The 26355-nt window shown below is 33.5% G+C and overlaps 1 protein-coding gene across 2 annotated transcripts in view; it reads right to left on the bottom strand.

Moving 5' to 3' along the window:
- LOC138711233 (pseudouridylate synthase RPUSD2-like) overlaps positions 1-26355 on the bottom strand; it is a 1031543-nt gene that overhangs the window by 46062 nt on the left and 959126 nt on the right. For both annotated transcript variants that reach the window (XM_069842639.1, XM_069842638.1), the window contains exon 5: positions 25230-25330. In XM_069842639.1, coding sequence (XP_069698740.1) covers positions 25230-25330 — 101 coding nt within the window. The remainder of the gene's footprint in view (positions 1-25229; positions 25331-26355) is intronic.

Raw genomic sequence — 26355 nt, 5'->3', positions numbered from 1 at the left:
TGTGGACTACTAAGAAATTAGAATATAAAATTTAAATTTACAATTTTTCAATTTTTATAAAATTCATACGTAACTTTTTAAATTTAATACTAGAACTATTAGAATTGACAAGATTAGAATATTTAAATATAAATTTGTTATATATTCTTGGGCGTAAATTACTACTATGATTAAATACTGTAATAGTGTTGCATTTTGGTTCAAATAATCTTAAAGAATTCATACCAATTCTATGCATCCATAGATAGTTGCTAACCACTAGGATCGCTACTATCGCCTCATCATAGACAATGTGAAATAGTACCGGCACAGTCTATTGTTCCTAGTACTCTCATCATCTCAAGCTTCGTGACTGTATGTACTCAAAGAGTTTGTAATACATTACAAACTCTTTGTATGTACTAGACTGTGATATTATCTATCCAAGCCAAGAACCATACTAATGTATCACTACGCCGTGGTAAAAAGAAAAGATCAAGTACACATCAATGTGTAGGTATATTAGGTCTCTTTTAATTAGCATAATGGTTAATTACATTGCACTGATTCAATTAACATAATATGTGTAAAAACGTTAGTTATAATTAAGCTTTTATGGGACTATGTTTTATTGCGTATCTTGCTTTTGGCTTTCAACCACTCAATGGCGTCATATTATTTTGGCTTGGATAGACATTATATGTCTTGAAACAACACATTTCGAAGGTTGGACGGGCCTTCGTTCAGGTGAGGGAGGTGGCATCCTATCGTTGAGACTACTAACACTATTCTAATTTACTTATCCATTGTATATAAACTAATGTTTTTAAGGTTAGAAACATTTTCGTTCACATGATTTTTTTTATAAGCGGCTGCTACATGCATTGTTATGAAAAAAAAATCTATCCACGTCGTTAGAGACAATACTTTTCAATTTCAATTTCGGAAAATGTTCAGTTATATTCGGAAGCTGTAAAGTTAAGTTGAAAAAAAAGGGAAAATAATTTCGTTCGACAGGGTAGGCCTGCAACAGAATTCGTCCGACACTGTAATGCCTGCATCACACCTCGGGGACGTCATTGTGAACAACAGATGTAAATATATTCGCAGCTTGTGAAAGTAGTGCAGAGAAATGGAATTATTACGCCTACGTCTACAAACAAAGATTCGTAAGTTCTCTTATTCCACTTTCACAGATATCCCAAAACAATTTTGGCTTATAACCTACTACTCAACCATTTCCGACAGGGGTTTCTTATCTCAGATTGATACATTTGCCATTCTCCATCATACCTGAAAGTTTTTATCATCATCACAGAGACATTCTGTATGTATGTGTGTGTGTGTGTGTGTGTGTGTGTGTGTGTGTGTGTGTGTGTGTATCTGAAAAATGAGAAAAAGGGAAAACCTTAAAAAATCATAAATTTATTTCACTCGTTTCTGAGGCTGGTATCATTTTCAATTTTAAATTTACATTTGAAGGGTCCAGGGAAAAAACCAGATAAGTCACTTTTTTGTCGAGATGGAGTTTGAGGTTCCATTAGATTCTCTATGGAAAGGACTATCTTTTAGAATTTAGAGGTATGAAACAGGAAAAGAAACAGATTAGTTATGGGTTCATTTGCCTTCAAATTTTTGGCGTACAGGAAAAGAAGTAGGTAAGTCAACTGTTTCAGCGAAGAAAACAGGTTTCATGGAAAAAGTGACTTACCTGGTTTTTTCCTTGGTCCCTTCATTTTATGAAATTGAAGAGTTAGTCTTTTCGAAATTAAGTTTTTTCTAATATAAATAAACCATTTCCGAAACTGATGTTAAAAAATGAGAACTTACATGTCACAAATTTACTTCACTCTTTTCTAAGTCGGGTAGCTACAATTTCCAATACTGAATTTATATTTTCTGAAACTGAAGAGGTAGCTTTTCCGATACTAAGTTTTTTCTAATATAAATTAACCATTTCCGAAACTGATGTTAAAAAATGAGAACTTACATATCACAAATTTACTTCACTCTTTTCTAAGTCGGGTATAACTTCCAATACTGATTTTACATTTTCTGAAATTGAGGAGGTAGCTTTTTTCGAAAATAACTTTTTTTTTCAATATGAATTAACCGTTTCCGAAACTGAGGTTAGCTTTTCCGAAACTGTGGTTGAAAACATATAGTCAACTGTATAGTGTGCGTCAATTGAATGTGGCGGTTTTCATAGCCTTCGTGTAGGACACTCAGCCAAATTAAGAGAAGAGATTTATATTAAAAAATAGCAGTGCAATGCAATTCATCAATCTGTACTTATTGTTAAAAATTATATTCTTTAAATAACCTCCATGACAAACAGATTCTTGTAATCTATTATGAAATTTCTGCATAATTCTCCGCAGTAAAGCGAGATCAATGGCTCTAATTTGAATGGTTATGCTTTCTTTCAACTCCATGATGATGTGGGGTCTATTGCGATACACTTTATTTTTAAAATTTAATAGCCCCACAGGAAGTAGTCGAGTGCCGTCAGATCAGGGGATCTTGGCGGCCAATTGATGTCGCCATAACTTGAAGATCACACACACAACAATGCTTCCTTTCCCACACAAAAGGGCTACAAACAGATTCGTTCTGAAAAGCATCACTTTCCATTGACGCATCCGGTATAACATTACTTTTCTTTACGTTTTTCCAAAATCTTGAAATTACTCTTCTTTGTGGAATTGGATTGATTTTGCAGGAATATTTATTATAAAAATAATTATTTATTTTTAGTTAGATTAAAACTAAAGTAAACTGCACCAAACTGTGTTTCTTTTCCGAGTTGTCAATTGTATCAGATCGCTATTTCTGTAGAATCCATTCGACTCGAATCGATTTTATTGCAAAGACAGATCCAACCTTCAAAACGTCATGTCTATAGACACATTTACAGCGATGGAAGCAATCCAAAGTAAAACTTGCTCCAAATAATAATTCGCCGTTACTTCCTGCTTTCAAAAATACAATTTTAACAAATGACTGTATACGAAGTAACAAAAATTACAGTAGATTATCTTACGCTGACATCTCCTATACAAGTGAAACACGAGAGGTTAAGGATTATGCATTCATATTTTATTTAAAATGTTTCTTTAATAACATATATGGACATTCAATTTCTGAAAAAGTAAATGCAATGTACAGGGTGATCCGTTTAGGAAGATATAAAATAAAAACGTTGTAACATGAGAACAGTTACTACTTTTTAGTAATCTGTAAATAAGTTCCAGAAGGATGGGAATTTTGCCCATATTAGACAACAACATGCCACCATTGTGTATATAACACAATTCACACCGTGAGACTAATTCTTCTCATGTGTGATCTTACAACTCAGGTATATTTTTCAAAATCTGAGAGCATTTCTGCTTTGAGATCATCAATATCCCTGGGTTTCTGTAAATAGATGTTTTTCTTTACAAACATAAAAATCGGGTAGTGTTAGATCTGGGTAATTTAGAGGCCACGTAATTGGTCCACCACAACCGTACCAACTGACGTCAAATATTATTCAGAAAATCTCTAACTTTTTTTCCCTGAATGATGTGGTGCGCCAAAGTGCTGGAACACCGTGTCCAAGTGATTTTCCTGCCGCAGCTGTGATATGAAGAGCAAATATGATCCACTTCTGCAGATCAAGTAATAGCTAAACACGTTTCATTCAGCGGGTGTAGAGTTTTTGATAACGTTGACAAGTTGAGTATGGCATAGCCACCTATGTGGACAGTCGTGTAAGATTTTTCTTGGCTTGTTATAGCCAATATAAATTTACAAGATAGAGCATCACCCATTATAGAACAATTAATTTATTTTCATGATCATGCTTTAATAATTATCATCATAATTTTAATAGTTGTATCATACATAATAATTGCAATAGTTTTTAATAAATACATTAATCGATTCTTATTGGAAGGACAAATAATTGAACTAGCATGAACAATTGCCCCTGCAGTAATTCTAATTTTTATTGCAGTACCATCATTACGACTAGCGCTAACAAAAGGAGCTTTTGTTTCCAGAACGGGCCTATGCCCACCAATACATAGGATATTAACAGATGCACTGTCTTTAAACGTGCAATGGAATAGCATTATGTCGACTTGTAACTCGGAGCTTTCTGAACACCATACTCACGGCGAATACGACGTTGAACTGGTGTTACACCTTCAAATTCTCTAAAACACAACACGCATTTAGTTCGTTGCCTTGCAGTAAACGGCATTTTGTTTATTCATCGTTGCCGAGAGATAATCTGATTTCTTTTGTTCGTAAAAAAGATACAAAACTCGTGGCTTTTAACATAATATTGACGCTGAAATTACTTTTGTGCGAGATCGTGCGTATTTGCTTGGTTCCCGTACAAAACCAATCCGCGGTAATTCTAAAATTCCACATTCAGTATTCCCAATCTAACACACATAACAATTTCCCTCTTCTTACCGCTTAAGTGACATATTGATTTTACTGCTTTAGGCTTCTAACACATTATTTTTAGAGACGTTCAATATAGTAATAATTATAAATTGGAAACTTACCACTGCAATTTCACCTAAATTGCACTGTTAATTATTGTTTTTAAATATTTGCAAAAATTAAGTAAACTCTACAACTCCACTAAAGTTACTGGATTCGTGATGTAAGCAACATTAAGGAAGCCGTGAAAAAGTCAACAAGATTCCAGATGCCGATGTCATTACTGCAATATGTTTAGATTTAGACTTAGATTTTATTTAATAATAACATATACATAAAAACGTTACATTAAAATACCCCGAAAGAGCAAAGCTCGTGTTCGGGGACAGTTCCGTTACATAGATATACATACTTTGTAGACAAAATACTTAATAAAAAAGCTCACATAAAGATGATAATAAAATTAGTAAATAATAACCAGATCATGTTGATATAGTAACCAAGATTAAATTGAAAAATACGCTTAGGATAGAAATAAACTCGTTTTACAATACATGGTACATAATATAATACAGGGAAGTCTGTCATATAAATTTTTTAATTCTGGATCTGAAAATTTCATTGCTTAAAGTAGTCAATTCTGGATGAAATTTCATTATCGAATTATATAGACGTGGACCATAATTTGTACTGCGTAGTAAAGCAGCAGATGTGAAACATTTAGGTTCAACTAATTTAAGAATTTCATTTCGTCTTGTATTATGAGCATGTGGCTGAGCTACAAATTTCATTCTATTTTTATGATAGAATTTCATTAAAGAGTATTTATAAATTTGGTCAATTCTAAAAACATTCAATTCGGAATGGATCAAATTTGTTGGATAATCCAGTCGCCTTTTCAAACAAATTTTGATTATACGTTTTTGCAACATAATTAGAGGAAAAAGAGCAGTTTTTGTAATGCCTCCCCATCCAGTTATACCATATTGGATAACAGATTCAACTATAGCCAAATAAACCAAACGTAATACATGAGTAGGCAAGTAATGGCGAAGGTTTACAAATTTGTAAATTGTTTTACGGATCCTGTTACATAAAAAGGTGATTTGTCTATCCCATTTCAAGTGCTGATCAACAATAATTCCCAGGTATTTCACATCTACAGATTCTTTCAGGCAAGGGCATTTACAGGTTGTAGAGAGTTTACAAAATGAGTTGTGGATTATTAATTTTAAATGAACAAGTGATTTCAATTTGTTCAATCCAGAGACTGTTAAAGAAAATGGCACCGAAGTAGTTTTAGTTATATTTAGAGATAGCAAATTATGTTATATAATGTTATATAAATAACATTGTTAAAATATTAAAATGAAAAATAAATCATTACATAACCTTACCGTTTGTTTTAAGTTCGAATTTATAGACTGGGAGAAAAAAAAAAGACAGACGTATATCACGGCCTGCTGGAGTATAGTTACTTACAAATGGCTTTTAAGGAACCCGAAGGTTCATTGCCGCCCTCACATAAGCCCGCCAGCGGTCCCTATCCTGTGCAAGATTAATCCAGTCTATATCATCATACCCCACCTCCCTCAAATCCATTTTAATATTATCCTCCCATCTACGTCTCGGCCTCCCTAAAGGTCTTTTTCCCTCCGGTCTCCCAACTAACACTCTATATGCATTTCTGGATTCGCCCATACGTGCTACATGCCCTGCCCATCTCAAACGTCTGGATTTAATGTTCCTAATTATGTCAGGTGAAGAATACAATGCGTGCAGTTCTGTGTTGTGTAACTTTCTCCATTCTCCTGTAACTTCATCCCGCTTAGCCCCAAATATTTTCCTTAGCACCTTATTCTCAAACACCCTGAACCTATGTTCCTCTCTCAGAGTGAGAGTCCAAGTTTCACAACCATACAGAAGAACCGGTAATATAACTGTTTTATAAATTCTAACTTTCAGATTTTTCGACAGCAGACTGGATGATAAGAGCTTCTCAACCGAATAATAACACGCATTTCCCATATTTATTCTGCGTTTAATTTCCTCCCGAGTGTCATTTATATTTGTTACTGTTGCTCCAAGATTTTTGAATTTTTCCACCTCTTCGAAGGATAAATCTCCAATTTTTATATTTCCATTTCGTACAATATTCTGGTCACGAGACATAATCATATACTTTGTCTTTTCGGGATTTACTTCCAAACCGATCGCTCTACTTGCTTCAAGTAAAATTTCCGTGTTTTCCCTAGTCGTTTGTGTATTTTCTCCTAACATATTCACGTCATCCGCATAGACAAGAAGCTGATGTAACCCGTTCAATTCCAAACCCTGCCTGTTATCCTGAACTTTCCTAATGGCATATTCTAGAGCGAAGTTAAAAAGTAAAGGTGATAAGTAAACACAGAAAACATTTTAAAGCAACAATGTTGAAGATAGATATTTTTGTTTTGCAAATTTGTCGTCAATGAACAGAAACCAAGATGGAGATTTCATTGCAACTAATTAGAAATTCCTCTTTCAGGTATGTAATAAACGATCTTCGCACAAAATAATGTACGATACACGAGCGGTATGTTTTCTTTCAATTCTCGGAAATTAAAAAAGCACAACTACGTTTCGCTTTTTCAAACTTTTCCTCGAATATGAAAACTTCAACATACCGCTCTTGTAACGCATATTACTATTGTATCACTCCTGATATAATTTTTATTGTGATTTTATTTTATGACTTCGCAAACGGATCGGACTGTGTTTTTATTTCAGTATACTTGAAATGCAGGAGCTATATGGAGTATGGACATTGATCTGGCATAGCGTGATACTTGGGTGTCTTTAACCTTACCACTACACCCATGTTTACATACTATTCAAAAATGCTTGAAGTTGGCAGAGACAGCACAGTTGCATGACGCCTGTCTGCTCACGTGCAGCTCAACAAATGTAAGCAGATTACCACACACTTCACAGCTCCAAACTTAAAGCCAGGAAGTATTACATACATTTCCAGTTATATAATGAACAATGTCCCATCTATTTTCATACGCCAACTCGTAAAAAGAGAAACGGTATACTCGAAAGCATAAGAAAGGAGAGAGCTGCAAATTCACAGAGTCTTCGGCAAGCATCAATTCTTCCCATGGATCCACAGGTCTTCATTAATTTCACTGAGTACATACGATGCTGATTAACTTGGCGAGGAATATACAAAGATATAGTACGACCTGTTCATTTGTTTTGGTTTTTGACGTAGAACTGCGTCCTTCCCCGAATGTTGACGTATGGAGTTTTGGATGTCCCAGGAAGGGAAAAATTTGAAACGCTTACTACACGCAAGCTATAAGAGCTATATTAATTATTAACAGTTGGATAGAGGGCAGATGTCCCTTCTTAACAATGTGTAAACCGGTTGGGCCAGATGCATGAGAGGCGAGGGAACGCGGCGAAAATGGTCGTCTTGAGCGACCTTGGCACAGCGCTGCGATATTAATTAGGGCCGATTGCGTCATTGGGATTTATACGGAAGCGAGCAGTACCTCGATTTGTAGCTTAAAGACAACGCTATCAGTTGATACTTACTTACTGGCTTTTAAGGAACCCGGAGGTTCATTGCCGCCCTCACATAAGCCCGCCATTGGCCCCTATCCTGAGCAAGATTAATCCAGTCTCTATCATGATATCTCACCTCCCTCAAATCCATTTTAATATTATCTTCCCATATACGTCTCGGCCTCCCTAAAGGTCTTTTTCCCTCTGGCCTCCCAACTAACACTCTATATGCATTTCTGGATTCGCCCATACGTGCTACATGCCCCGCCCATCTCAAACGTCCGGATTTAATGTTCCTAATTATGTCAGGTGAAGAATACAATGCGTGCAGTTCTGCGTTGTGTAACTTTCTCCATTCTCCTGTAACTTCATCCCTCTTAGCCCCAAATTATTTTCCTAAGCACCTTATTCTCAAACACCCTTAACCTATGTTCCTCTCTCAAAGTGAGAGTCCAAGTTTCACAACCATAAAGAACAACAGGTAATATAACTGTTTTATAAATTCTAACTTTCAGATTTTTTGACAGCAGACTGGATGATAAAAGTTTCTCAACCGAATAATAAAAGGCATTTCCCATATTTATTCTGTGTTTAATTTCTTTTGATAAAAGTGCAATTTATCTGAGAGTTAAATTAAGATAGTTAAGAAACCCAGTTTGTGAGAGCAGTATTGACAATTGATTGCCACAAGCCGTCTCGGGTGGGATGTCTTTCAGCATACACAAGGTCTTTTAGATATTGCCCTGGAAATTTAATATCCAAAATGTTTGGGATAATGTGCAGCGTATATACGGACAGCAGCACATGAATTCAATCATGCCTCCCCAAAATAAGACTCATGTCAGTGCCCTCCCCATTATAATTCTCGTCGTCTCCTATTATGAGAAACTTTGTAACTAAGGTTTAGACAATTACTTCATATGATATTTTTCTATTTGTTTACAGGCGTACAACTCGATGCACGTGTTTCAGTTACATAATAACGGAACATTTTGTAGCTATATATTTTTATGCAATGACAGCAAATACCTTACTATAATAATTCCGGACAGCTAGCAATTTTACGTGCGAACGACGCTGGTGCTGCTACCTAGTCGGCCGGTGTGATGATACTCGCGAAACAAGCTGTAATCAACTGCAATGTGTATTGTTGCTGGGCTAGTTAATAGTTTTATTAATTAGTGCTGTGTTAAAATATCAGGGTATATAATTATGTTCTGTTTATAATTGCTACAAAATTACAGCCTTACAAATTGCTCCAAATCGTACTTTCGATTTCCGAGGGATCATAAAACGTGAGTCAACAACATTCTTTAGTAGGCCTAATTCCTTCGTCTTTGTGTTGATAGAAAAATACAAATTAGATTTTTTATCTAGACCTAATAAATGAATAGAAGTTAAAATGTATCGGAAATTTTAAGGTTTTATCAAATTAAGTTTTATTGTTGTCCACATGCATTTACTAATTATTACAAGATCAGATTACTATCAATTTTATCTTTGCAGTTGTGAGCACTGCGTATATAAAGCATTATTGTAAATTCATTCCTAATATCAGAATTGATTTTGTCTCACTAAACCAAAGAAAAATATGTAACAATTAATTACGGAAAGTAATATGAAGTACATGCAATATTTCTCATAATATACAGCTTTGATGTAAGATAATAATTTTACATTAAATATTAATCAACATTTCTTAAGTGTTTCATATAGGCCTATTACGCCACATTAGTAACTCACGTTTTAAACAACAGTCAGAATCCCGCTATGTTAATATTTGTATATGTGGACGTAATTCCATCCCGCTCCGCTAGACGTCAGGTCCGCTTTGATTTAAGATAATAATTTTACATTAAATATTAATCAACATTTCTTAAGTGTTTCATATAGGCCTATTACGCCACATTAGTAACTCACGTTTTAAACAAGTCACAATCCCGCTATGTTAATATTTGTATATGTGGACGTAATTCCATCCCGCTCCGCTAGATGTCAGGTCCGCGATTTTTCGCACTCACCCCAGTGGTGCTAGTATACAGCTGTCCGGTATGATTATAGCAAGGTATTTGATGACAGGGCCCTCAACTTGCCGTTATTCGCTCCGACTCTACGAGCGGGCTCATAGATGTCACTATTCTCGAGAAGTGAGTTCGTCCACTACAAATAGTGGGCGTAGATTACACTTATGACCAATGACGATGATGGAAAACAGTTTGCATGAATCAAGAGTACCCAGAGAAGATCCCTATGTTACCTGAATCAAGGGCTTGGCCAACACAATTTATAAATTCGGCGTGAGTCGACCGGGATTTGAACCAGAGTCCCCACCGCAGCGCTTTAGCACTAAGCTACCCTGGTGTTTTTTAACTTGGTTGTTTAACGACGCTGTATCAACAACTTGGTTATTTAGCGTCGATGGGATTGGTGATTGCGAGATGAGGCCGAGGATTCGCCATCAATTACCTGCCTTCCGATTAGGGAAAACCTCGGAAAAAACCCAACCAGGTAATCAACCCAAGCGGGGATCGACCCCACGCCCGAGCGCAACTCCGGAACGGCAGGAAAATACCTTAGCCGACTGAGCTACCCCGGTGGTAAGTTGGCAGCATACTGCCCAACAGAATCGCGACTTATTTGTTATTGTTCATCACTTGAACGCAGAAAACAATATTCCGGGTCTTCAGGCGGTGAAACAATTTCAAACAATAATTATTTACTTAGGAAAAGGTTTCATGGAATTATGGAAATGTTCCAATACTTCGCATACAACGGTACATAATGAAATCAAGCCACTTCCCTGCGGGCCTTATAAATGTATACAGTATACGGCGTTGTCAGTTAAGCATTCTCAGTCAAAGGCGTGCACTAACAACAGCGTCTTTATGTTGACTCAACCACTGCCACGCTGTGAAAACAGGTGTGTCGTAATATACTGTCTGCAGCTAAAAAAAAAAATTGCTCGCTGTAACAAGAGCTGAGCTCTCACCGTATTCAAATTACTGTACAGGGTGATCCGTTTGGGAAGATATAAAATAGAAACGTGATAAAATGAGAACTTGCTACGATACCTCTATTACTGTTTGTTATTAGTAGTATTAGTAGTATTTATTTATTTAACCTGGTAGAGATAAGGCCGTGAGGCCTTCTCTGCCCCTCTACCAGGAGATTCCAACTACAATATCAACAATAAAATTACAATTAGTATTAAATTTACAATTACAATTACAAATAATATTACAGTTAGTATTAAATTTACAATTACAATAAAATCAAAGTACGAAAAGATTACCTGAATAATTAAAGCTAGATAATTTATCATAGAGAAACAAAGAATATTTTATATTTACTGAATTACAAATTAAATCTAGAATAACAAAATTGTATAGTGATGAAATTACTGAATATTGAAATATTTTGTGATAGATTGAAGAAACTATTTACAAGTAATCAATTACTGACCAAGTGCCTAGTAAGTTTTCGTTTGAATTCAATTTTATTTCGACAGTCCCTGATGCTAGCAGGTAGCGAATTCCAGAGTCTTGGCAGGGCTATTGTGAAAGAAGATGAGTATGAGGAGGTGCGATGGGATGGTATTGTTAGTATTGTTTCATGACGAGAGCGTGTGTTCAGATTGTGGTGGGAAGAAAGGTAAGTGAAGCGAGACGACAGGTACGAAGGAATAGAAGAGTTCAAGATTTCGAAGAGAAAGAGAAGTGAATGTAAATTTCTTTTCTTATCTAGTTTAAGCCAACCTATTGCTTCCAGGGATGGGGTAATATGATCATATTTACGAACATTGCTTACAAAACGTACACACAAATTATGAGCACGTTGAAGTTTCATTTTGTTGTCGCTAGAGAGATCAGTCAGTAAAATGTCCGCATAGTCGAAATAGGGAAATGCAAGTGTCTGCACAAGGGACTTTTTTAAGCAAGAGGGGAGATTAACATTTATCCTTTTTAGCACATGGATAATAGAATATACTTTTCTGCAGGTGTTTGTTCGGAGTCTTGTAATGATTTGATAAGTAAATTTGACATAGTTCAAAACGTAGTGTGATTATAACAAATTAATTGTTAATATTAATAAGACTGTATGTTTAAAATCTGTTAATAGACATATTAATATAAGTTTTCCATGTCAGTTGGAGGATATATCGACCCAAAGCCAACACAGTACTAAATTTCTTGGCATAATTATGGATAATCTATTGACTTGGAACGAGCATTCTGATTTTATTGCTAAAAAAACTTTGTTCTGCTAATTTTGCTATTTTGCAACTGAGAGATATACTATACACCAAAATATTGATTTCAATTTACTATTCACTTGTTTATGCATATCTCAGTTATGCCGTTTTCTTATGGGGTAACTCTACCAATGTTAATAGGATATTTACTGCACAAAAAAGAATTATACGATCCACTTTTAAATTAAAGAGTTTTGACTCATGCAAACCTTATTTTAAACAATACAAAATTTTAACATTTCCGTCCATTTATATTTACAAATGTCTAATTTTCTTGAAACAGAATAAGAATAAATACAATAAGAATCTAGATTATCATAATTATAATACACGAAATGCACATCTGTTGTCAATAACAAACCATAGACTTGTGTTTTTTAATAAATTATCATTGCAGATACAATCTTTACCTTATGCAAAATTTAAAGTGAAAGTTAAACAGATTTTAACTGATCAAACTTTTTATTCAGTAAAAGAATTCTTAAATCACAAGTTGTGATATATGTAATACTACTTGATTATATTATTTATTTTAAATGTATTTTAACTTGTAGTGTTTTTAATTTTATTGTATTTTTTATTATTTATTATGTAATTGACGTTTACATCCATGTATAGAACAATCAATCAATCAATCAATCAATCAATCAATCAATCAATCAATCAATCAATCAATCAATCAATAATTCAATCAATCAATCAATTTGTACATGCATTCTAGAAGAACGGGTGTTTTGTCCAAATTAGACCTCAACCTGTCCACCATTGCGAACACGACACAGTTCATACCTTGTGGCTAATTCCTCCCATGTGTGGCCTAACATCTCAGGGGTAACTTTCTCAAAAGCTGAGAAAATCTTTGCTCTGAAATCATGAATATCCCTGAGTCGCTGTGCATACACATCGTTCTTCACAAAACCCCAGAGAAAGAAATCGGGTGGTGTCAGGTCTGGGGAATTTGAAGGCCACATAATCGACCCTCATCGACCACATCAGTTTAACAACTGTCATCCAGATAATCACGGACGTCTGTTGCCCAATGAGGTGGCGCACCATCCTGTTGGAACACGATACCCCATGTTGTTTTCCTGTTGCAGCTATGGTTCGAAAAAGTTTTTCAACGTGTCCAGGTATGGTCCTGATCGAACTGTTTCCTCTGCGAAGATAAACGGCCCATACAGATTATAGCGTCTTACCGCGCACAAAATATTAACTTTAGGACTAGCCTGTTCCAGTTCATATATGAGACGTGCGGATTTTCACGTCCCCATATGATTGCATTATGGTTATTTACTCGTCCACTGACATGATATGAAGGTCGCTTTGTCAGAAAATACCCTTCTTTGTTTATTCGGTCGTTGCTAAGTAACTTCTTTTGTTTCTTATGCGGTAACAATGATGATACAAAACTCCCGTGCTTCAGTACCACATTGGAACTGAAATGAATTCTACAGCACCCCCATTATACATTTTATAGTAATTTTATTTTATGTCTTCCTAAACGGATCAGACTGTATATCTTGATGTTGTATTACGATGAATTATGGTGAAAACAGCTGTATTAATTATTCAGGTTGAGGTGAAGAGAAGAAAACGACATTATTACAAATATTAGGGTAAAGAGACAAACATCAAGTAGAATGTGGTAATAATAATGATAATGAAAATAATAATTAATGATAATATTAATAAGTTTGAGGAAGGACACGTATCAAAGAGGATAACACATGTGCAAAAGAGAATTCTACCACAAACTAAACCTTGTAAAATGGAAAATGTACAGTTACCCAAAGAAAGAATAGGCCGATTCTTGATGGTGGAAAGTAAATGTTCTATAGCACGATTCACACGATAACAATCATTGTCAGTATTTTGGAACGACACCTGCCTGGGGCGAGACCAAAAGGCTGGTTAAATGCTTGTCTCTCCAACTTATCTCGGTGGCTCATACAGTTAGTATTTTCAATGTACCAGGACATTCAAAAAGTAATGGCAACACAGTTAATGTTTAATACTTATTTTTGGCATTACACACATCAAATATAGTCCCTTGCCATGTCAGCAATATGTTGCCAAATCCTTGCAAGATGGCGGACTCCATCTGCAGCATCATTTCTAGATCTCTATCTCATTGATCGATCTAAAGCTCTTTGGATGTAAACTCTTGATTGAAAGCGAATACCTCCTTCCACCTATCTTGCAATAGTTCGTTATGGTTGGATTTCTCTCCCACAAGCTTCTTTTAATGCCGTAAATCACTGCATTTTTTCATATTGCAAATTGTATTTTTATGAGGCATGTTTGTTCATACCTATTGAATATTTTTAGGGCGGTATTACTTAATAAAAATCAGAAACAGTCCCTGTATTCACAAAATATGGTTACTTAAAGACATTTTAATATTCCAAAATTATGCAACAATCGCTCCTCTATTACGTACTAAAAGATTCCGATGCTCACAGCTAGGAGCGCTGATTTACAGTATTGTTGCCATTACTTATTGAATGTCCTAGTAGTTCTTCTTGTTATTTAAAATCAATTCTTTAATTCTTGCTGTTAAAACATTTTAAAGTTCATTTTTATTGTTAAACAGAAAAATAATCCCATTTACAATGACATTGTAAGATCTATAATATAATTTTATTATAATTGCTATTTGTTAAAACATATTACTAAACTAAAACCATACGTTGAAAAATTTCTACATTTCACGGCTAGGAATGAATTAAAGTTAAAGTAAATCAGATCATCTCTGGTCGTTCATTTCTTTTGTTATAAACAAAATAAAAATTAAAGAGTTTCCTTTATTTAGCTGCCTGTCTACCTCTTTCCTGCCTGTAGAGTTTAGAAACTCATAAAATAAAATTAGATTCGCATTTAACGAGAATAAATTTCTATAATATTTATCCAGTGTTTTACAATATATCAATATTTTTCTTGCAGTTTTACAAGTGAGTTTAGGAAGGAGTTCCAACAACAAACCAAACAGAGTGACTTTAAATATCTCAATTACACGTTACCTTGTGTATCTATGCTTTACGTCTCCGATCATGCGCAGTATCTTGTATCTGGAACAATATTTCAACGGCCTAATCTTTCTTTGAATAACTACACATATTCGGTGCAAAATCCGTAAGTTACAATACTAATGTAATTATTTAGATTTAATATAATGAATAATGATAATTATATTGTTGATAAGAAATCGTTTTATCCTTAGCCTCATTTTTATCACAAGTAAGCATGCAATTTTTCACCCAGTATAACGAGCTGTGGATTTTACTATATTTATTCCAATTTCTGTGTCTGTGTGTGTATTCCCTTGGCCCCATATGAATTATTTATTATTTTTTATCTATTTATTTAGGTATTAATTTATGTAGGTACTCGATGATCTTGTTAAGGTCAACATTATTTTTTCGGACTTTTCACATAGTAAGCAAAGGAAAACATAGATTAATAGACAAAACATTCGCACACGGACAGACAAAAGGATAGTGGAATGGATGTATCGACAGATGTATGCAGGGAATTTACATAGCAGAACATACGGTAAAAACAGTATATTACGATACAAGGTTGGGAAGTGCTTTTACAAAATCGATGAAGATTTTTTTAAATTTCCGAGATTTTTTAATGCACTGCACGATCATATTTTTAAAATTGCAAATACATTTTTTGCATTGAAAATTTAGAGCAATATTACTCCAAAGCTTTCGCAAAACTATACTGTAACAGTAACTAAGTAACAGTAACTGCACTGTAATGGGTCTATTTCAGTATAGTTTTATGTTATGGAGAATGGTTTCCTAGCAACAAGTTTCTGTGTGGGATTTGTTGGTTACATCCTTATTTCGAGGAGGATTTCAATTGTAAACTATTGGGTGTCCGCCAGTTAGATTGATCGAAAACAACCGACACTGGTCGAGATATGTTTCCGGCACAGTCAAGGTCAGTCGCTGCGAGTTATTCTAGCTGATAATCGGTTTCGTACGGAGTTGAGTTTTTATAGTTATTTAACGACGCTGTATCAACTACTAGGTTATGTAGCGTCGATGGGATTGGTGATAACGAGATGGTATATTGGCGAGATGAGGCCGAGGATTCGCCATAGATTACCTGGTATTCGCCTTACGATTGGGGAAAACCTTGAAAAAAAATCCAACCATGTAATCAGCCCAAGCGGTGATCGAACCCGCGCCCGAGCACAACTTCAGATCGACAAGTAAGCGCCTCAGTGGACTGAGCTATTCCAGTGGTTTGCAGTTGAGTTGAATGTGGTGTTAGTTTAACAAGTTTATTTCTTTTTCCGTTGTCCATTATGTAATATGGTGAAAATTCGATTAATTTAGAAAAAAGAATAATCATTTACGGCAGGTACATAAAAAAAACAAACATTCTTACAAATCCTACAAGAGGAAATTTCGTCATAATAATCTCGGGATACACGTTCCATCATCACAAACCATTTATTAAGTTAGTGAGAAAAGTGCGAGCACATGGTATTCTTATAGACAAGAACTATACAATACAGAAGCCCTCTCCTGTTTTAACAGGGAAAATACTTGACGACACAGGTACAGTCTGTTATTGTAGAATAGCGAATTATCTTTGGAAATCTTTGCGACGATTAGTTCAGCAAGAAGATGTTTCCTAATCAAGAGCATGCGCAGCAACAAGAAAATAATTATGTTTTCGTCCTCATAAAGTCAGGACTGTCCATGAACTTAAAGGAAAATATTCGTCAAGCGATTTTTGCAATACAGCAAAATTATCTTCACGCATTTTCTCCGCAATGTTTTCAACAGGCCTCACGCATGTTTAAGAGCTGACAGTGAAAATTTCGAACGTCTGATGTAATGTTCAGTACCATTTGATTATTTATAATAATTAATTAAAGTAACAACGGTGGTAACGTAAGTTATTAAAACAAGAACAACCGCGCAACGCTTTGCTGATGGCAAAAAACTGCCGGGTCAATCTGACTGGTGGACACCCGTTATATCTACAGAGTGATTCAGTAAAAGCATAAAAATATTAAACAGAGAATAATGGATGCTCTACACAACATTTTGAGATAATGAACTTAGGGTTTGCGAAGTCAGAATAAGGAAATATAGACTTAAACATGTCTATCGCTATCGCTCGCTGTTTTCCATATTATCTACATTTATGATTTACAATATTTGAATTACACTTATTATACACATCTGAATTGATGACGTATAATTTTGTACCTCACAACAGGTGCTAGAAATAACGCCATCAACATTTACTATTTACACGTTTCTTTTCTCTTTAGCATAACATTTATTTTAAGTTCCATGTTACAAGGATCCTTGCCTTTTTACAATAGGAATAACAGAAAAAAATTGTACAAACAGAAAAAAAATGGTACAAACTATTGACATGTATGCAATCCATAAGGTCTTGCTAGTTGGCCTATCGCACACAAAGTGGTTCCATTGTATTTACATTGGCACATCACCAAACATGATACGAGTCAACGACAAACCCTTTCATACCATTCGATAAGTAAATTACAGCACGTGCAGTACGCTCACTCAGATTTGTAAATGATATGAAAATAACATTAACATGTAAATAAATAAAAATAATAGTTGTAAAGGATAGGTATAAATAAGTGTCAATAATAATTGTAATAAATGTAAATAATGCTTGTAAAAATAGGTTAAATAAATGTCAATAATAATTGTAAATAAATAAAAATAATAGTTGTAAAGAATAGGTTAAATAAATGTCAATAATAATTGTAAATAAATAAAAATAATAGTTGTAAAGAATAGGTGTAAATAAATGTCAATAATAATTGTAAATAAATGTAAATAATAGTTGTAAAAATAGGTGTAAATAAATGACAATAATAATTGTAAACAAATAAAAATAATAGTTGTAAAGAAAAGGTATAAATAAATGTCAATAATGATTGTAAATAAGTGTAAATAATAGTTGTAAAAATAGGTGTAAATAAATGACAATAATAATTGTAAATAAATGTAAATAATAGTTGTAAAGAATAGGTGTAAATAAATGACAATAATAGTTGTAAATAAATAAAAATAATAGTTGTAAAAATAGGTGTAAATAAATGACAATAATAATTGTAAATAAATAAAAATAATAGTTGTAAAGAATAGGTGTAAATAAATGACAATAATAATTGTAAATAAATGTAAATAATAGTTGTAAAAATAGGTGTAAATAAATGACAATAATAATTGTAAACAAATAAAAATAATAGTTGTAAAGAAAAGGTATAAATAAATGTCAATAATGATTGTAAATAAGTGTAAATAATAGTTGTAAAAATAGGTGTAAATAAATGACAATAATAATTGTAAATAAATGTAAATAATAGTTGTAAAGAATAGGTGTAAATAAATGTCAATAATGATTGTAAATAAATGTAAATAATAGTTGTAAAAATAGGTGTAAATAAATTACAATAATAGTTGTAAATAAATAAAAATAATAGTTGTAAAAATTGGTGTAAATAAATGACAATAATAATTGTAAATAAATAAAAATAATAGTTGTAAAGAATAGGTGTAAATAAATGACAATAAAAATTGTAAATAAATGTAAATAATAGTTGTAAAAATAGGTGTAAATAAATGACAATAATAATTGTAAACAAATAAAAATAATAGTTGTAAAGAATAGGTATAAATAAATGTCAATAATGATTGTAAATAAATGTAAATAATAGTTGTAAAGAATAGGTGTAAATAAATGTCAATAATAATTGTAAATAAATGTAAATAATAGATTAATAGAATAGGTGTGAATAAATATTTTAAATAATAGGTATAAATAAATGTAAATTACAGGTGTAAATAATGTAAATAATAATTTAGATAATAGGTTTAAATCAATGTAGATAACAATTGTAAATAATAGCGGTAAATAAATGTAAATAATAATTTTAAATAATAGGTGTAAATAAATGTAAATCATAATTGTAAATAACAGGTGTAAATAAATGTAAATAATAATTTAAATAACAGGTTTAAATCAATGTAGATAACAATTGTAAATAATAGCGGTAAATAAATGTAAATAATAATTTTAAATAATACGTGTAAATAAATGTAAATTATAAATGTAAATAACAGGTGTAAATAAATGTAAATAATAATTTAAATAATAGATGCAAATAAATGTAAATAATAATTTAAAATAAATTTAAATGATAAATATAGGTAGTACAGAAAAGAATAAAATGTCTAAAAAAACAGTAATTTCGAGGACATGCGCTATAAAATATAGGGTTGCATAAAAGTCAAAATTATGGTAAGTGGCTCACCCTACATATAAATATGAATATATCTGCATATATATTTATTTCCATGTCTTATTGTATACTAGTGCATGATTGACTTGTATCTGATCTTTAAACATACTATATTATCTTATTCCGCCATATCGTACTTAATTTATTTTCAGCCCTCAATTGGAGACATCCCGGGTTTCCTAGACGAGCTCTTCTTACCTGAAGTAATAATCAGTTATATTTCTTATACAGAGTGTCACAGTAACGCCGTCCACATTATTCGAACAGGTAACCCAAACACGCCATCAGGTGTGGATAAGCATGCCAGCTTAACGAATTTCAATTAAATATTAAAATGAAAATAAACCTTAATTGAATATAACTTTCGTAACCCTGAAGTTCCTTCAAAATGCATCCAACATGCGAGTATACTATAGTATAACTTGAAGAAATGGGTACTGTTTCTGGGACACGCTGTATAAAGGGGATGAACTCGTTAGTTTTAGCGTTAGGTACACTTTTTATGTATATAAAGGTAAATTGTAAATTATGAGGCCAGTAAATTGGAACAGCAAGCAAGACAAGGAGCACAATGAAGTGGGAACAATAAAGAGACACTGATAATCTGAATACCAGAAGAAAATGAATAGTGCAGAACTAAGGAAGTCACAGAAAATCAAACATCAAATATGACAATAAGATGGGCCCTTAGGTTAGACTGTGCTCATAAACAGTGGCGTAGCATGAAATTTTGAACAGGTGAAGCTAATTCAAGTTGTCTTTCATGCAATATGAGAAAACGTATTACAAAAATACAGTCTTAAAATAAATAGTAGTCAATATCAAGTCAGCAGTCGAAGATTGGTTGGAACCTCGTAAGTAACACCAATAAGGCATGACCTCAAATGGTACGTAGTAAAATATGATTTCACGGTTTACACATATCTCTAACAAATAGACACGTATACGTATACCATTAGCTGATTCCCTGTCATACTTAGAGAAATCACAATATTAGTATCATTACGTAAGTATGCGTCTGTCTTTTGGTTGTGTCCTTCATTGACAGCAAGGGAGTCGGTCATTTGCTTTTTAAATCACACTTTTGTTCGTAAGTCAGTCTTGATAATAGAAATGTCCTAAAAATTCAAGTAAATTGGTGTCAGGAACTGTTATTTCGTTCATTATTTATTATATCAGCTACAATGCACACTAACACTTCAACTGAACACAACTGACGAAAAGGGATAACTCGGAAACTACTTATTTTTCAATGTCAAAGCTAGCTTCTTGCGAGCCTTGCGACCAGGATAGTTTAGTTAGAAAGGGATGGAAAATCTGCGGGGTGGGTTACACAGAAGAATGAGCGTAAGAAACCAGTCTGCTTCGAAGCCGGTGTGTACAGGCTTCTTGTTTACTGCTGCATCACAAATCAACCTGAGCTGCCGCATCACAATATTTAACGCGTAAATATAAATTCTACTAAAATTAATAAATAATTTTGTCCATAAACTGCAGGTTTATTATGAAATTATTATTAGCTGGGGAAGCTGAGCTTTTTAGCTTACATTGACACTACGCCACTGTTCATAAAACAGAGTGAAGACAGTCACAACGGAACACAGAGAGTCAAAATACATTTCTGCATGAAGCTTAGAAGTAGCTAGTGAACTGCGAAAATTAAGAAATCGCCTGCCAAGTTTAATGTATTACAATCGTACGGACGAACGTTGCATTCACTACAGGAGGAAACCAGTACATTGAAACTGAATTGATATGATCATTATTATTTGGAATGGCAAGCGCCTCACAGAGCTTCAATTAACCACCGCTAACACGGGGTTGCTGCAGGCTGTATCAATCAGACAGACAATTTAGCAACGATCCACAACCTGTTAATAGAATGAATTACAATTTTACAAAAGAGCTGACGATATTCTCTTTCGCAGTTCCACTGCAGGAGAAATTAGAAAAATGCATTTATTTTGTTTTTCTTTTATATAGCTTTCATCGGTATAATGAACATGTGTGCAGGAGTTTTATGGTTTTCAGGATTTTTAGTGAAATATTATGATGCCATGACTAAGATCCGCATTTTTATGTTTTAGCCTGTTTCTTTTTCTCTTTGCTTTTTACCCCTAAAATTTCATTACGGTTTTCAGAGCAATGATTATTGTTTACTATTGTACACCTTTCAAAAATACCCGAGTCCTACTAATCGATAGTGATCAATAATTCTTTTCACGTAAGTGCGGCTTCTTTAGTTATTACTTTTATGAATAGATGTTGCCAATCGTTGATAAATATAGCCGTGATATAGAATTCAGTTTTTCATCCCACTCTACTGATTGTAAAACAACAATGAGTTTGGCTGGAAACCGCTGATATTGTCTATTATAAGAATAATTTATGCTTAATCTACATTATCATTTTCCGCAACACATTTTTAACCGTCCCATTAACAGTGTCACCTATTGAGAACTAACGGAACTATTTCGAAGTTTGACTTTTTCACATCTTTGGTTCTGACTTGTATTGTGGTTGGAAAGTTCGCTTATACGAAAAAAAAAAAAAAAAACTACATCAGATATCTTTGAACGCCAGTGTACACTGACCTTCAAAGGTATCCGACCTACGATTTTATGATTGTGTAAGCGAACTTTTCAACCACGGGATAAATCAGAATCAAAGATATGAAAAATTGACAAACTTTGAAAGAGTTTCGCTAGTTCCCAATAAGTGGTACCGTTATTGGGAGGCGTAAAAAAGTGTCAGGGAGAATGATTATGTAGATTAAGTATAAATTATTCTTATAATAGACAATATCAGCGGTTTCCAGCCAAATTCAGTGTTATTTTACAATCAGTAGAGTGGGATGAAAAATAGAATTTTATAACACAGGTATATTTATCTACAATTGGCAACATTTATTCATAAAAGTAATAACTAAAGAATACACACACCAACAAATTATCGAGCACTATCGATTAGTAGGGTCAGATATCTTTGAACGTCAGTGTACACTAGCGTTCGAAGTTACCTCACCCCTACTAATCGATAGAGATTGATAATTTGTTCATGTAAGTGTCGCTTCTTTAGTTATCACTTCTATGAATAGATGGCGAAGATAAGTCAGTGTCGCCAATAGTACATAAATATACCCGCATTATAGAATTCAAAATTTCATCCCCCTTTAATGATTGTAAAAAAGCACTATGTATAGCGGGAAACCGCTGATACTGCCATTTATGAGAGTAATTTACACTTAATCCACATCACCATATCCCCAACACTTTTTTTCACTCGTCTCAATAATAGGTCACCTATTGAGAACTAGCGGAACTATTTCAAAGTATCCAATTTGAAGCGAGCTAAGTGGACCTGAGGCCGTTCTGGAAGTCTGGAAACGAGAAATATTTCACTGACACCAGGAATTGAATCTGGAACTTTCCAGTCCATTACATTTTTATAGATTTCGGTAAAAAATTCTTTCCCCAATAAAATAAAGTTATGACTGTACGAGTATTTTAAGTATCGAAGGTTACTTCCAATATAAAAAGCTAAAACAGTATTACAAATTACCTAAAAATCTGGCCGGATCCTAGTCATGACCATAAAACTAACCCTTACTGAGTAGTGCATTAAAAGTGTACATTGCACTATAAAGAGAGAGGGTCTGAGCATAACAATCGTTCTTTGAACTTTGTAGCCTATGAAACGTCCCAATACAACTAATGGTCGGTTTTCGAAAGATGAGATAATGGTTCATTAGTTACTAATCCTGTAATTTTACTGCTCGATTTCACGAAAGTTTTGGTAATTGACAAAGAATTTAACGAATGAGGATGTAGTTCTACTAGATTCAGGCAGATGGAACTAGTGACATTAATTTGGGAATCTACAGACATTAACACTATTTTATTAACAAAATAACAGTTGCTTAAAATCTAAAAACTATTAGTATTTATTTGATCAGTTGCCTCAAAGGAAAATTATTTTTCATAATACGTAAGCTATCTTCTGTCATTGTTACCAAATTCGTCACTGCAACATTATTCAAGCAAAAAAGTTCCTGGAACTTTTCTTCGCTATAATATTTTGTAAAGAAATCAGCCCGATTTCTATACATTTTGGTCTGTTAAAGTTGTGTACAATATCAAATAGGCCCTACTTCTTCATCTGAAAACGATAAACTCCTTTCGAAAACTTACAATACTGATATACTGTAATAAACACAATAGCCGCCTTCTCTAGTAATGTAAATATTTCCAATATAGGCTATTTATTATTTCAATGAAAACAAATGAGAACTGAAAGTCAATGCATTGCTTCGATAATTCTGCGCTGTTACGGAGTCTTTATCCCACATACATTAGGAAGTTAAGTTAGTAGTTCAGATTCAAGGAATCATTAGGCCTAATGAACGTTCGAGAAACTTATTTATAATTCTTACAGACTCATTATCTTATGAATACTTGAATATTGTTCGAGAAACCGGCCATAACTGACCATATCTCTGTTGGCGGTCATTTCTGAAACAATTACAGATCACCATAGAGGAGGATTTACAAAACTAGACTCCATCTTCCGGCAATGCGAGAGCACAAATAATTACTAACAATAACTAAAAAATGAAGTGATGGTCGATACATGAACATACCAATGAGAAATCGACGAATTTTAGTGTGAAATAATTTAAAAACCTTAACGTAAATTTTATGTATTCAATTAAACTGTAGAATATTATTTAATATTCATATAATTACGTTGCTAGAATTTATTAGTCTTACTAATCACTGAACACTTGGAATAACCCTTTTAATGGCAAATACTTACAGACAACAATGACATGCATGCCAGGTTTTACAATGACATTACAGTTGAAACGAAATATTGTCCATTACTGCATTCCGTTACAAGACACAATGCACTGGAGTTGTGTGTTTTCAAGTCATGTTTAATGTTGCAGCGCTTTAATGTACGGTTTTTCGGGATCTTAAATACACTAAAAGTGAACTCAAACTTAATGCTATGGCAAAGGATCCTATATTCTAGTCATCAGAATACCAAAATAACTTAAAATTGGAAATGAGAAGTAACTGTATCTAAGATAATATTTAAAAAGTTATTTACACAACATTTTAAACTGACATATTTAACGTCACAGATATGTTTCAACTCGCATAAAATAACAAAGTATAAAAACCGATGAACCAGAGAGTAACATTAATTCACTACACGGATCATAATAATTGTTACCTTCGGCTAAAATAACATTTTAGATTAAAAATGGACAAAACTTGGCATCTTCCGACAATTATTAGTACAGTTCACTTTTAATCATTTAAGATCCAAGAACTATTTAAGAATAAGTGTTAAAACAATACAATCTTAAACTTAAATAAAGCACACGAAAACAGAAAAAACACAGCCAACAACCGTGACCAGGCCTGTGATGTGTGGAGTGAACTAACACAAAATGGAGCTGTGAACATGTGATCATTATTTATTTTTCCTTGTTATCGCACATATTTATTTAATTTATACATCAATAACATTACACAAAAGTTTAATTAATTTCAATATTCCCTCACTAAATTAGAGGAAAAGAAAGAATGTGCAAAATTCTGTTGTGTAAGATAAAAGTATTACTAATCCATGTTGAAAAAATGGAAAGTTGAAATGTATGAGAATTAAATCAGTCGTACCCACCTGTGCACAATATTGGCCAGCAAGTCATTGTGCTTAAGGCGATAGTCGACATCCACCTTCTCATAGTTGACGGTCAGCGTGCCAGCACGAATGCAACGCTCCTGCAACAATGCGAGGACACAAATTATGCTCACACCTTCACTAACGCTATCTCATGGAGCTTTTGATTTACAATTGCAAGACGGATTTGAATATTGTTCTTGTGATTAGTTATGTTGAAAAATGAATTAGAAAAAATAACAACTAAAATAGATAATATCTGTAAAATATTTTGAATATTTACATCAATATCATAATCATATTATATTAATTTCATTTCATTTATTTCAATGATTGTATTCCATAGATCTTACATTAGTACTGAAGTTTCAAGACGTGGAAGAAGTCAAAGATTATATAATTTGTCTGCAGAGATGAGTCTACTTTTAACATACCTGAGTTCTGAAAGTTTACATAAAATTTCAGCTTTCCAACATAATTTGTTTTTAAGATGTGTATACTCATACTTATATATGAACATTTTAAGATAGGCCTATTTCTTCATATAATATGTAGTATTACCTGGACGTAAGTCTGTGAAAATTCCTATCCCTTTGTGTATGGGTGAAAAGTATTAAGACTTTCGTCCTTGAGATAAGTCTCTGGGGTTCAGCGACTGCTTGAATTTTTCCGATTGTAGCCCTCTCCAAATTAAGCAGGAGAAAAAGTAAATATAAAAACAAACAATACTACTAGCACAGTCTAGTATATACAGTCGCGAAGCTCAATACGTAGTAAATATGCATCCATAGATAGTTGCTAACCACTTGGATCGCTAATATCGCCTCATTACAGACAATGCGAAATAGTACCGGCACAGTCTATTGTTCCTAGCACCCTCACAACTCAAGCTTCGTGACTGTATATACTAGACTGTGCTACTAGCATGTGGTCGAAATTCCGTCATTGTTTCGATTTAATTAGTTCTGTGTAGCGAAATTTATGAATAACATATATACAGAGTGTATCTAAATTGGTGTCAAATATTTCGGGGATGTGTTCGTAACACAAAAACATTACAAAACGTTCATATGAACATTGGTCTCAAAATAATTTATTTCAGAGTTACAGGACAAAACTTAATGTT

This window comes from Periplaneta americana, chromosome 12 (assembly GCF_040183065.1).
Source record: "Periplaneta americana isolate PAMFEO1 chromosome 12, P.americana_PAMFEO1_priV1, whole genome shotgun sequence".
Lineage (NCBI taxonomy): Eukaryota > Metazoa > Arthropoda > Insecta > Blattodea > Blattidae > Periplaneta > Periplaneta americana.
This window is presented reverse-complemented; position numbering and strand designations above follow the sequence as displayed.